The 14,438-nt window shown below is 43.2% G+C and overlaps 4 protein-coding genes across 4 annotated transcripts; 3 read left to right on the top strand and 1 right to left on the bottom strand.

Moving 5' to 3' along the window:
* Positions 1,754-2,706, top strand: LOC8064585. Its single transcript, XM_002443200.2, has 2 exons — positions 1,754-1,872; positions 2,077-2,706. Exons 1-2 carry the CDS (start codon positions 1,832-1,834, stop codon positions 2,336-2,338), a joined length of 303 nt encoding a protein of 100 aa, XP_002443245.1. The 5' UTR covers positions 1,754-1,831; the 3' UTR covers positions 2,339-2,706.
* Positions 2,816-4,374, bottom strand: LOC8067191 (protein TRIGALACTOSYLDIACYLGLYCEROL 5, chloroplastic). The gene is made up of 4 exons (XM_002442154.2): positions 4,161-4,374; positions 3,998-4,042; positions 3,282-3,314; positions 2,816-3,206 (listed from the first exon to the last, which is right to left on the bottom strand). Exons 1-4 carry the CDS (start codon positions 4,198-4,200, stop codon positions 3,028-3,030), a joined length of 297 nt encoding a protein of 98 aa, XP_002442199.1. The 5' UTR covers positions 4,201-4,374; the 3' UTR covers positions 2,816-3,027.
* LOC8065846 (upstream activation factor subunit spp27) lies at positions 5,171-7,875 on the top strand. The gene is made up of 2 exons (XM_002443199.2): positions 5,171-5,587; positions 7,618-7,875. Exons 1-2 carry the CDS (start codon positions 5,264-5,266, stop codon positions 7,735-7,737), a joined length of 444 nt encoding a protein of 147 aa, XP_002443244.1. The 5' UTR covers positions 5,171-5,263; the 3' UTR covers positions 7,738-7,875.
* Positions 12,705-13,745, top strand: LOC8064584. Its single transcript, XM_002443198.1, has one exon. The coding sequence runs from the start codon at positions 12,705-12,707 to the stop codon at positions 13,743-13,745; it is 1,041 nt and encodes a 346-aa protein (XP_002443243.1).

Here is a 14,438-nt window from a genome sequence, read left to right as displayed (position 1 = left end):
TAACAGTGTGTAGGGGCATGTCCTACAAATCTATTTTCAGCCATGGTTTTTCAGACAAACGAACAAGCTTAGTCTCCAAAGCTATGCTGTTGAGTGGACTATTTATTCTTCTACTCTATTTATTTAGAAGTTCAAATCTAAACATGTACAAAACCTGGGTAATCTTCATCCTAATAGGGACGCTGATGGCCAATTGGTCATTTTGCATACTATAAACAGTCAAGTGGGCTCCCTTCGCCGTGCCAGCAAGGCACTTCATACGTTTAAGTTACTATATATATATATATATATATATATGATTGAAAAACAAACAGGATAAACAGGAGGCAGTAAACATGAAAAATAAACAAAAGATTTGTTTCCCATCCATTTACAAGTAGTCGATTTATAAGGTTACACTATTTTAGATTTATCATATGAAAATTATACGGGAAATTTTGGCACCAGAAGATTTATGTCACAGTCTGTTCCAGACTTCCAAAATTAGTACATAACAGTGTAAGTACTGGAAACTGTTCTGTCCAGTCAGAGGGAGTAACGAGCAAAACATTCCAGCATAATTTCTTCTAGAATAGGAACCGCGAAAAACAAGTGCCAATAATCTGTGAAGTGATCAAGATTCCTTGTCAAGCAACAACTGAGATCTCAGAGGCTTGCCCTGATGTGTATAGCAGCATACCATCCAGCACTGAAAGACTTCCTACCCTTCTATCAAAAGCAATGGAGCCAACAGAAGAATCGAAGCAGATGAGAACAAAATCAGAAGCTTTATTCCACTCTCAGACATGTCCCAGTACAACTCCTATGCAGGCAGCGTCTAGCTATGCGATCTATGCCCCACCCTTTTCCCCCTGCAACCTTTTTCTCACAAATCAAAGTGCTTCCTATGACCGTACTGTCAAATCTGGAGGGTCTGGGGAAACAGCAGCATGGAGCGATAAAATGCTCTTTAGTTTTGCGCCATAGCTATGCATTCTGGAAGGGGAGAATCAGATCCCATGCTCTCCATTATTGTGCACAAGAAACAGCATTAATGGCGCTGATCAGATTAGGTAGAATGTTTGGGAGAAGATGGATCAGGTAACAAGTACCATACACAGAAATTATGGGTACAGCCATCCAGTAAAAAAAAAAAAAAACTTCACTGCAAGGATATATTTATATCTTGAAATATGCATGAGGAATGACATCCAGAGGTTTCCACCCTGAGTTCACACCTTACACAAGAAGTTTATAACAAAATAATTTGCAGCTATCAACCCTTCATAGTGGAATTTGTAATACTGTACAGTTTTCTAATAATTGTGTCCTGCTCCCATCTTTTGTTCAAAAAGCCAAGGTTCCACTTTGATAATAATGCTAGCTACAGCATCGGTGGTGCTGTCGCATGATCCCACAAAGTGGCAAAACAGTACAGTCCAAGACTGCAATCCCAGCAAAACTCACTTCAGATTCTGGGAGCATCAGTTCCGGTGGTGTTTTGTCCAGAGGGGTCCAATCAAAGGCTCAAAACCATCATTTTAGTTGCCCAATTGGAAGCTAGCAACACTGAACAAAATCATCTGTAATCCCGCAGACGAGTAATGAACCCCTCCTCATTAGCTTTGCTGTATGTTAAGCGCGTCTAATTCACTATAATCCAATGGATGTACAGTGTATGTTTTATTGCCAAACGTGGTTGGTGGTGGCATTGCGTCTGCAAGGCTACAGCTAGTGTATAAATACCTGGGTTGAGGATGAGGGAGGTACCAAACAAGGAGGAACTGCCATCAGCTGGTTGCTACCAAGGACAATCACCAGTGCATCTTGGCAAACACCCCAGCCTGCATCAATGGGCCGTCATGCGCTTGCGAAATCGGCAGCTCTGCTCCGGTAACTAGTAATACACTCTGAACCTGCAATGACAAACCAACAGTGATTCGATAGGTGTTCATTCTGGTTGCTTCCACCTTTGATGATCTTGATGTATGGCTGAAAAACAAGGATTGATCTCATATTATACTGCAAAAGACTTGTATTGCCACATGCAGTACCATTTCAGCTCTTTGAAGTAACTGATTAAATTGCCATTTGCAGGGAAGTTAAGAACAAGCAAAGGACTAACCTTGTGAAGCGATTGGAGCCTACAGAAACGAGGTCCCCAGAAACATCATTGTGGGTGCCACACCCAAGGACAGGGATCTACTACCCCAAGGGCTTTGAATGGGTCATGGAGGACGTCCCCAGCAGTGCAGCTTCCTTCCAGCAGTCATACTGGTTCAGGACTGGGGAGGCAGAGCCAGCAAGCTCTACTACATCAAAGAACGATTCTGCTTCCTTTGACCATCCATTTGTTTGATGTATGAGAGGCTTTGCAATGGAAAAATACAGAAAGACACAGCTGTGTGTTTTCAGGAAGAAGAGAGATACAGCTGTGCAAGCCATCACCGTCATGCCAGGTCCATGGACGCTTCATGCTATGACGTACTTACCAGTTGTTCTGATTCCAAGTGTGCAGTCACAACACCCACCAACAGATCAGAAACAACATCTGCCTTTCTTTTGTATTTTTCTTAACATACTGTTCTACTTAAAAAAACCTGCCCTAAACTGCAGCTTCAGAGCAGCGTTTTTTTAAGCTTGTTCTAAGAAAAGAAACTAATCTAAGCTTTGGTTCTCATACTGCTAAGGGAGAAGTAAACTTGAAATATTGATGGTTTCAGCAAACTTATTTTCATAATTTTGTGCCAATTTAAATTTCAGATCAAGTCTAGATATGGTAGCTGTATAACAAGCACAGCAACTCACAAAGTAACATAAACGATAGCGAAGAGCCTTCAACCATGAAAAGTAAATGAATAGCATTAGCACAAATATTAGGGTCATTTCTTCCTAGTTGAAAGTTCACTCATTAACATCATTCTTGTTACAACAGAAATGAAAATAAGTGTAGCACAACATTTCTAACAAAGAACACACAGGTATGTAATTAAATTGCAACTCAGCACATAGAACACAGTCTCTGTGAATTATATGGTAGCAGCCGTACTAGCCATAAGGACGAGATTTTTCAGCAAGCTCCTGTGAAACAACTTTTGGTGCTTCATCTCCTTCAACCTTCTTCTGAAATTCAATGCCCTGGAACTGGACTCTTGAAGATCGATACTGACAACCAAAAGCATTTCCAAAGCCCCATCCTAGTCCAAGACCAACTCCGCAGCCCCCACCTATTTTTAACAAGATGAATTTTAACAATCCACTAACAAAGGAAATGTAAGTGACGATAAGCTCAGAAGTAGTACCAATACCCAAGCCAAACATGTTAAGAGGCATCCCTGTGGTAGAAAAGCAAACAAAAAGCATGTCATTTCTTGATCATGAATGCACATTGTCATTGAACACTTACTCCCTCCAATCACAAATAAGTGACATTTAGGGGTTATCTTAAATGAACCTTTCTAAAAATTGGTTGCATATTACTCTCTGTACTGAGTTCGGAATTTAAAATAACACAAAATTACAAATAGAGCTGTCCCCCAAATATAGATTCATAAAAGTATACAGTAAGATCATGTTGGTCATGTGAATTACTTCGCAGCTCTTAAATAGCTCATTCATGAGCCATGAAAACTAAACTCCTACCATCCGCAAGCATCGGGAACCAATCCATATGCACAATGTTGGTCGGGTCCGTAGTCCCTTTTGCAACTAGTTTGCAAAAAACAGGTAGTATTAAGCAATTGGGAAGAATCACAAGGGAAATAAGTCATCCTAACTGAGGCTACTGACAACTTGGGACTGAACTGCAACCGCAGGCCTGTCCTTTATTCGATAGCCAGTTCTACCACCAAATGACAGCAGGGTTTAGTATAGCCAAGACTACATGAAATCAACAACAAAGAATCCATAAAAAGGATCCCACCAGTTCAATTCGAACAGCTTAAGATATCTAATTCACGCCTACAACCTTCACAAAAGTTTAGCACATTAATCACGCGAAAAACGAACAGGCTCTCACCTCCGAACCCCCACCCGACGCCGAACCCGCAGCCGACACCGAACCCTGCACGGAATCAAACAGAAAGAGTCAATTCAACAAACCAAATACGGAGCGTCTGAATCAGAAAAACATCAAGATCTGATCTTGGCGCCTGAAACGATGAGGGCTCTGGTTCGCTCACCGATCCCAATCCCGGGTCCAGTGAATGCGCTGACCACCATGGCTCGCTCCCTCCCGCTCCTTCTCTCCCCCCCTGGGTAGAACCACGAGACAGAGACGACGCACGCCAAGCAAAAGCGAACCCGACCCTGCGCTTCACTCCGGTCTCCGGTGGTGGTGCAGACGAGGTGACGTCAGCGACACATCGGCCGAGCCGTAGTGGGCTTCCACATCGGCTCATGGGCTTTCCCGTCGCTTTGGGCTAGGCTCACCTTCCCTCAAAAAAAAAAAAAAACAGAGAGAAAGACAGCTAAACCAACTTCTGACTAGTGGGACCGGAACTTTTGGGCCCATCAGTCAGTAACATTTGGCAGTTTTGTTTAGTTCCAAAAAGTGTGCAGTTACATAAAGACACAACACTTTTGTTTGTATTTAATAAATATTGTCTAATTATAAATTAATTAAGTTTAAAAGATTCGTCTCGAAAATTACAGATAAACTGTGCAATTAATTATTATTTTTATTTATATTTAATGTTTAATGCATACTCCCTCCGTCCCAAAAAAGTGATGTTTTTGACTTTTAGACATCGTGTTTAACCGTTCGTCTTATTTAAAAGTTTTATGTAAATTATAAAATAAATAAATCATTAATAAAGTATATCTAATGATAAAATAACTCGTAACAAAATATATAATATTTATGTAAATTTTTTGAATAAGACAGATGGTCAAATAAGATGTTTGAAATTCTAAAACAACACTCTTTTTGAGACGGAGGGAGTATGCTATAAAATTCGATGCGATGAAAAATCTAAAATTTTTTAAAATATTTTTGAACTAAACAAGGCCGGTGAGTCCAAAGTCCAAACCGTTTACCTACCGTTGTCTCCCACGTCGAGAGAGGAAAAAAAGCGGATAATAAAGCTTTCAAACGCGTGCGCATGCGGCGATCTCGGCCGTCCAATCCGCCGACTCCTCCAACCGACGGCCGGGACGCCCCTGGTCGGCCTACTACCCGGCGACCTCGCTCGCCCGCGGCCACCCCCACCGCGGCGAAACGAAACCTTATCCCCCAGAACCACGCGGATAAACCCTAGCTGCGGTGCGCGCGCTCCCCCCGGCGATGTCGGCGACGATCCGTTCCGGGGAGCTCCTCGCGTGCCCCGTCGCGCTGAGGCGGGCGCCGCCCGTGGCGGTGTCGGTGGTGTCGGTGCGGACGAGGGCGAGGGCGGTGGCGGTGGCGGTGCGGGCGGAGGCGACGGCCGAGGGGGTAGGGAAAGGGGGGAAGAAGGCGGCGGCGGCGGGGAAGAAGAGGCCGGCGAGTGGGATCACCAAGCCGAAGCCCATCTCTCCGGAGCTGCGGGAGTTCGTCGGCGGCGCGCCGGAGCTGCCCCGGACCGAGGCCATCAAGCTGGTCTGGGCGCACATCAAGGGCAACAACCTCCAGGTTCCATCCCCGCCCCCTCGCTATCTATGTTTTCGTCTCCTAGTATGTGCAGCAACGTGACTTTTGGTAGTGAGATTTTAGTTGTTTTCGTCTCCTCCTATCAACAGCAACGTGACTGTGTGGTAGTGAGATTTAGTTGTGTTTTTGGTTATCAATCAATGTTGTGGCTGCAATGTGTTTGGTTCTCTGATTTGAGTGAATCCGATGGGTAGCTGAAGTAATCTGGGTCTGAGAATTGTGTTGCATGTTTTGGTTGTTTTGTTTTTCCCCCCTGTTTTTGGTGGTACGAGGAACAATTATAGTCATGTTGTTTGTTTCCAACTGCAGTTGAGTGGAGGATATGTACGTATATTTTTTAGGAAGGCTATGCACATAGCATGAATATAGGTGCCATTGCTGTAATTGCTAACCTGTATGTTTAGTTTTGTTTTGTTTAGATTATTTTGGTGCATGACTGGCAGTGTTCCACAAGGCGCTATTAGGGGCTTGCCTAGGTGCGCTTAAGGCGCTAGGTGGAGGGGCACCTCCTCGCCTATGATAGTAGGCAGAGGATAGCTGGGAGCAATGAATGGATAAGGTGGGAGGTGAGGTGAGGTTAGGGATCAGTCTTGCTGCTCAGACTTTGGCTTGGGCTGCTTTTGTGGGCCTTCCTATATAACTCTTGGTCCACTGGTCTCCTGTTTCTTCTTTTCTTTTAGATATTTAGAAGTAAATATGCATGGATATGAAACGCCTAGGCTCTAGGTGGAGGTTCACTGCCTAGAGAGCACCTAGCGCCTTTTTTAACCTTGATGACAGGGCTGAGAAAGTTTATCTAGAGTTTCTAAATGCTGTGTTTTGATGGTATCATTTTTATTTCCTGGTTGGGAATGGTTGTTCTTGTCTGAATAGGTTGAATTAGTGGCATCTGTGGTGGATACTGTATAGTTTGTTGGAGCACCATTGTACTTACTATCTCCGTCCCAAAAAAGAATGCAATTCTAGATCCCGTCAAAGTCAACTATCTTAAGTTTGACTAAGTTAGAGAAAATATTATCAACATGTATGACTCCAATAGATATACTATAAGAGTATATTTCATGATGAATCTAATGATACATATTACATATTTAGTATGATAAGTATTATTGTCTTCTTATATAAACTTGGTCAAACTTCAGATTATATGACTTAGTAGTATTCTAAAATTGCATTCTTTCCGGAGCAGAGATAGTACCAGTTTCCAATTTACCATGCTTCTCACGATGGGCCACATTGTACTTTCTCTGATTTTGAGCCTATCCTGTCACTGATTCCATAGTACTTCATCTGCCTATGTGTTGCGCTCCTGTTTGTTTTAAGCACCAAGTCATTTGAAGTAGTGAACTTAGGCTTTGAATCCTTAATCAGAGGTAGACCATTGATCTGTTCACATGCTGTAATTAATTAAACATGGCGGGGGCGGAGTGTGAAGTTATACACTTATACTGTATATATGTGTGGTTAACTTCAGTATGCACGCAGATTAGTATCAGACTGGACTAGTACCCTCTCAACCATAAGCAGAGACAATGACTAAGCTGTAAGCACCCATTAGGCCCTGGTCCCTGTTGGATGTAAAATGTTGAAGGGTGCCCCAGCAGAATGCCAAATGTTATGGCACGCCTACAATCACTGATGACCCTGAAGCAATAGTTGTGTGGACCACAAACACAACATTCTTTTGTTGACATGGCTAACCAGTAACTCACTTGAATTCTGTCTACCAGTAATGTCTTCCCTGAAAATTTGTGTTCCTTGGGCAACAAAGATGCTAATTTCTTATATTCCAAGACAATACTTTGAGTTACAATTTACTGCACCATGGCGTAATATGACTAATAATAAGATAATTGACTTGTCTAGTTGTCTCTTGTGCACATGTTGTTTCTTATGAGATATGACCCTCATATTTCAGTCATTCTTTGGTGCATCTTTGTTGTAGCACGTATTGTAGCATTGTGGAATTTTGTGGCCAAACAATTGATTGTTATCTTTGTTTCTGCAACCAGGATCCAAATGACAAGAAGATAATAATCTGTGACGACAAACTGAAGAAGATATTTGGAGGACGTGACCGTGTTGGGTTTCTTGAAATCTCTGGGCTGCTCAACCCCCACTTCCAGAAATGATAGGATTTTTTTTTGTAGATCACTCCCTTCTGTACTAGCTGTGGCTGATGTATGAGCATATTTAGCTAAACCTGGTTAAGGTGGTTTAATGAAGGCAAATGTGTTCCCTGAAGATGCATCTTCTTCTAATGTTTGCCATCAATGGTGTACTAGCTCTTCCTTAATCATTCATGTTTATATCCTATCCACCTACCATCTTAGACCTGAGTGGTGGATCATCACATTGTTCCTTCATTATATACCTCTTAGCCTGCCCGTAGGTGACAGCTGAAAGCCAAAACCCAGCCTATGATGACCAGGGTCTACAATACGGATTTTTGTGATCCTTGTCTTTGGGTTACTAATGATTGCACCACTGAACTAGCTTGCGCTGATCAACGATTACCACCAAAACTGTTCATTTGGCAGGACAGAATGGAATATCAAATATTTTCGTGCAGAAGCCCCCTCATTCAGCTCCAAGACCAAGAGGAGGAATGTTTTTTCTTCAGTTTGACGCCAGCCAGTGCATCACATTCTGAAGTTGGTAGGTTGGTTTGACAATTTGGCAGACGTCAGGGCCCTCCCTGTTCACTCCATTTTAAACCTGTAAATGGATGTTAATTAACCGGGCTTCCCATGCTGGATTACAGGACGTCCTTGAACAGGTGAGCTGCTTCACATGCTCCTGTCTGTGGTCTCCAAAAGTACAAAGGTCTGTCGTTTCTCAATGGTAAACGATCTTTCTAGTCTAGATTCTACTTCCCCAGATTCATGCATTCAGGCAGCTTATACAGCTGCAATTCTTTCATGCTTTTTTTTTCCTGCCCGTGATTTGTATCATGGGGAAATTGTCTGTGCAATTGCTTTTTCATGGTTTGCTAATTCTCCAAAAAAATCGTTCGAATAATGGATTGCCGGACATTATGTGATCTAGTCGTCTATTTTGCGGTAATGAAGGACACCTGATCATGGGATGTGTAGTTTGATGGTGAGATGTAAGCTGCTATAAGAGGAATCGTGTGATGAACCAGAAAGAATGGCACCTTTTTTTTTTTGTTACACTGATACTAACTGATTAGTGTCGGCGATCAGAGGAAATGTCGGTCAATTGCGGTCGCGTAGGAGTTGAATAAAGTTGTTGGTGTAACCTTTTTGATAGCGAGTGGCTGCCGAGAAGGACTGGTGACTGATTCTGACTAAAGGGCGTCTTCATTTTCTATGTGCTTTCTATAAGTATAACCAGCTCCTTTTGAGTTGTTTTTACAAAGTGCAAATGGCAGAGACCATTTCTTTATTCATTGTACTGGCAATGGATGTCAGAGTGAGCTAGTTTGGGTGTTTTTTGTTGCCTTCTCGAACCTGTATTGTATATATCTTTGGTTGGGTGGAAGTATGTTTTGCCATTCCCATAGATTGTACAAAAAATCAAATAAAAAAAACGAAGGATTGGGGTGGATGGATCCGATGTGGTCTTTGTCTTTATTTTGCCACTGATGCACACAACCGAATGGTTGCTTCGCTGAAATTCGGTTAATGCTGATTTGTTGTGAGAGAAAAATATTATTCTTTTATTAACATTGTTCTTTTATTAAAAATAATACTAAAGTAATTCAAGCGAACAATAAAAAAATGCTAGAAAAGTAGTAAATCTTGGCTTAGAATTCTAGTTGAAACAACAATGTCGATTAGCATCTCATACCTAACAACCTAGGTGAAATGATAAGCGACACAACAAGCAAGCTATGGACCAACAAATAATTTGTGGAAATGAAAGCCATTGATGCCTCTGTACAACTCATTGAGGGAGGCTTTTTATAGAGAGAAAAAACACTGCCACTTTATACACGCTCCTCCACGCTCGCAAGTCGCAACTTTGAACGCCTACAAAACTAGCTACATACAACGACAGATCTTGGGATTTTCAAAAGCAACACGAGTTCGTGGTTGAGTCAAATAGGCTACATAGCCAAAACTCGGTGATTGTTTCTGTGACTGATGCTGGTACTGATTTGTTCTTAGAGAAAAATATTATTCCATGACTGAAAATTAGTAGTTAATAAGCTCAAACAAATAGGACAGATTCTCCCGCTGGCACCTTTATTTTATTTCTCGACCCATATTTAAAAACAACTTTTTGACAAGTTGAGATTGTCACGTTTTCGGAGGCCGTATCAGCGTATCTAAAGTAAAGACGCACGCGTACTTGATTTATGTCTAGACTCGTTGGAAAGAACTACAGCTCATCGATCTGTACGGGCAAGAGAATGTGCACGCTAGGTGTCCTTACAAAATTCAGTGACGCTGTACGTGTACGTCACCAACGACGGAAGAAGCACGCGAAACTATTGGTTTTAGATTGTACAGTATATAGACTATACGAGTGGTAAGGTCATTATTTGTTGGCATTTCAGAGTTTAATATTTTTTTTGTATTAGTGATATATACTGATTATATTGATCATATAAGTTTAGTGGCTCATTTTCTTTATTTCGTTTTTGCTTAAACTCTATCTGTAACCCTTTGTTCTACTTTTAATTCAATAAAATAAACTGTAGGGGCACAAGCCCCTCCAAATTTCTTCAAAATGTGGGCTTGGTGGAATTGAACTAGTGTACGCCTATTCTATGTGGTCTGGAAGAATACATGCGCACCGACCACAATTTGTCTATAAAATAGTGTGTAGTCTCGATACAAAACCACTAGCTACCACATACCCTAGCTTAACGCTTCCTACACTTCACCACAAACACATCAACATACACGACCCCTATTGAGCATATGGCATCTACTGCCATCTTTTTTGTGCTTATCATCACCATGGACGAGCTGATGACATTGGGTTCAACTGGGGGCAGCGCCTATATGGGTAATATGACGAGCACAAAAAAAAGATTGCAATGGGTGTCATGTGTTCGGCAGACAGTGGTGTCTATTGATGTGTTTTGTGGTGAAGTGTATGAACAAATGTTAAGCTAGCATATGTGGTGGTTTGGCACCAGGGGCAGAGATGGAGGGGAAAGAGAGGCAAGCAGGGGCCTAGGCCCCCTCTATGAATGTGAAATCTTCACTGATTTTTTTAAAAAAGAAAATCAAATAGATTTTGAAAACTTAACACTACTCGCTTGGCATTCAAAAAATTAACTTTCTAGCTCCACCCTTGTTTGGCACTAGGGCTTATGAGTCAGGCATTATTTATAGATAAATTATGGCCCGCATGCATGTACTCTTCCCAACCACACTGGATGGGCATGCACTTGTTCAATTCCACCAAACTGTAAATATCACTACTACAAAAAAATGATTTTTTTTGCTAGAGGACAAAACTTTTAATAGTTTATTATATTTAAATATGTTCCAAGGATAACTGAATATCGCTTTATAGCTAGCTAGCTTCCGGCGGTAATTCGGAGGCTCGTTATGTGATCGTGTGGGATTTCACTATAGAAGTTCCCTTAAAGATATGTTTGCTGATTTGCTCCAGTGTTTGAACATCAATCAAATCATTTACCTACTAATTATTCAGTGTGGTTGAGTGGGTTGGAAATGCATGTACCTAATTACACTGACAAAAAGAACTACTCAAACTTCACTATGAGAAGACAAAAACTATGGCTAACAGGTACATTGATTCTGTGCTTGCTGTGCTTGGAACCCATCCATTTCACATTCTGCTGAACTTAATTGAGATAATATCACATTGATCGAAAAAAATAGATAAATAATATCACATATTAGGGGCCTAGTCCTATTAGTTTCTATAAGTGGAATAAAAATTAGTCAACTAGTTGTTAGCTCTACGCATCCAAACTGGCCATTATTAGAAAATTGTTTTCACTCACTAGTGCTCTACCTAAAGCGAAGCAAAACCAAAACCTTTCTTAAAACAAAAAGAGAAAACACCTGAACCACACCAACAAAAACGAACCTCCCTGTGCCCTATCGTGATTCGTGAGAGAACCTTGAGGTTAGCGATGCTGGAAATGAAATCCCACCAAACAAATGTAGCAGTTAAATTAAATAGGATGATTGAATTTGGCGTAAAATGATAACATAAAAAGCTCAATTAGGATTATTTGAAGTTTTCCCTCTTCAAAACATTTATGTGAGCTAGGTACTCCCTCTGTTCTTTTTTACATGTCACATTAGATTTGTCATAAGTCAAATATTATTGTCTATGACCATTCAAAAAAGAAGGGAGTCCACGTATCTAATACTCCCTCTGTTCCTGAGAGCTGCAACTTCAAGAGTTGTCCTAAGTCAAAATTTTAAAACTTTAACCAAATTTATAGAAAAAACACTAAGATTTATAGTACCAAATTAATACCATTAGATTTATCATAGAATATATTTTATAAGATACTCATTTTATATCATAGATATTGATGCTCTTTTCTATAAAGCCGGTTAAAGTTAAAAAAGTTTGGGAGTATTTAATAAACAGGTCTCCATGGGATCTCGGTGTTCCTACCAAGCCAAGATTTTAGCTCATGATCCTCATTATTGTGGCACAAGTGGGAGTTCATCCCCAATTTTCCTTTTTATTAAAAAATACAAAGTGAATCCACTTTGGAGCAAACGGGGCCCATTCACATTGCTACCCACACCCACAACATCAAACCCCTCCAAGTCCTAACAAGTCAGGTAGGAACAACATTCAAACACCACCACTTTGTCCAAACCCCGTCCAACTACACTACACTACACTACTGACTACACTCCCAAAGTCCCAAGCAGCTAACCTCAATATCATTCTTCCTTTCCACAATAACCAAATTCTCAAATCGATCTACCCAACACCACCACATAGCATAGCATACACCGAACGATCAACAATCACCAACACCACAAGAAGCACCCACACACTTATAAGGAGAAGATCATCAATCAAACCAACATCGATCAAGATCAACATCAAGATCATCCAAGCACACTGCACTAGCTGGAGTAGTTAGCTACTACTAGCACACAAGATAAATCAAAGGATGATGGGCGGCGCCGGCAAGATGATCCGCACGGCGCTGCACTCCTTCTTCCGGCACTACCACCCGGCGTCGTCCGCGGCGTCGCTGCTGGCGCTGCCGTTCTCCGCCGCCGCGCTGCTCTCGCGCTCGCACCCGGCGCTGCTGGCGCCGTCGCACCTCCTGTCGCGCCGCCTCCGCCGCGTCCTCGTCGCCGCGGGGTTCCCGCCGGCGTCCCAGCTGCTCTTCCTCCTCAGCCACCGCCTCTCCCAGCGCGCCTGCGCGTTCCTCGCCGCATTGCCCTTCTCGCTCTCCTTCCTGCTCCTCGCCAAGGCCTGCGCCGTGCATTTCTGCTGCTGCTCGCCGCACGGCCAGCAGCGCCGGCGGAAGGACAGCACATCCGCCGCTGCCGTCTTGCGGTCGTCGTACCCGGCGATGGCGTGGACGCAGCTCGTCAACTGCCTCGCGCTGCTGCTCGCCAACGCCGCCGTCTTCGCCGCGCTGCTCGCCGCGTTCAATGCCGCCGAGGCGCTGCAACTGCTGGGCGTCGGCGGCGCTCCCCCACACGGCTCCGGTTCCCGTCCCACCTCGGGCACCTCCAGCCCCGACAGCGGAAGCGGGAGCAGGGCGGTGCTGGCGCTCTCGGCGGCCGGCGTGATCGTCTACTCGGTGGCGCTGGCCAACGCGTCGGCGGTGTGCAACCTGGCCACGGTGGTGGCGGCCGCCGAGGGCCGCGGCGGCGCGCACGCCATGCTCAAGGCGATCCTCATGCTGCTCCGGGCCGGCGACGCCGCCACCGCCGTGGCCGCGTCCTTACCGGCCAGCCTCGCAGCCGCCGCCGTCGAGGCGCTGTTCCAGCTCCGGGTCATGCGCCCCTACACGGCCACGGGCAAGGTCACCGTGGGAATGCTCTGCGAGGGCCTGCTCGTCGCGTATATCCACTCCATGATCTGTGTCCTCGACACCGTCGTCACCAGCATGGTCTACCAGAGCTGCAAGGCCAGCCATTCTTGCCACCTCTTGGAGCTGGAGCTCGATGGCGACCGCAAGGACGACTTGAGAGTCTGATTTATTTTTCCTCCCCTGCAATTTTTACTGTTAGAAAGAAAATCAGTAGAAGCCAGACATCTCATGATGTCGATGCTTATCGATAAATCTGCATTTTTGGTTTCCTTTATTTTGCCCTTTTTCTTCACCATCTAATAAGGGTTATTAATGGCTGGTTCGATCTGGGGACATTATAGGTGCTGTTAATTAGTGTTAGGACGACGACCTTCAGGTGGGACATTTGTAAATATAATTACTGCAGAAGTGTCTATAGTGTTTCATATGAATAATCTATGACTTTGCATGCATTATACACATCACATTTACTATGTTTATTTAAGGTTGGTTCTCTTGTTGTTTTCTGATGCTGTTCAGGTCCTTGAGTAGTTAAAATGTTTAATGTGTACATGGATATAAGTATGAAACAGTTTGCAGGTTCGTTCTCTGATGCTGTTCAGGTTCGTTCTCTTGTTGTAATATCAGGATCATGGTATCCTTAAAACACGTTTTGCATTTAATATGCAGCACATATTTTTCTCCATTCCAGACTATAGATAGCTAAGCTGTATGGATCCATCATGAGATGGATAAGATCCCCACACACCCTGACAATTTGTTGAGATCCTGAGCCCCACCATTTTCCAAGTAGTGCATCTTTCCTTGATTCCAAAGCAAAGCAATAACAAGCAGGAGAAGAGCACATGCTACTGTAGG

Source organism: Sorghum bicolor, chromosome 8, assembly GCF_000003195.3.
Source record: "Sorghum bicolor cultivar BTx623 chromosome 8, Sorghum_bicolor_NCBIv3, whole genome shotgun sequence".
Lineage (NCBI taxonomy): Eukaryota > Viridiplantae > Streptophyta > Magnoliopsida > Poales > Poaceae > Sorghum > Sorghum bicolor.
Note: the sequence above shows the minus strand (reverse complement) of the source record. Positions and strands in the feature narration are given on the sequence as shown.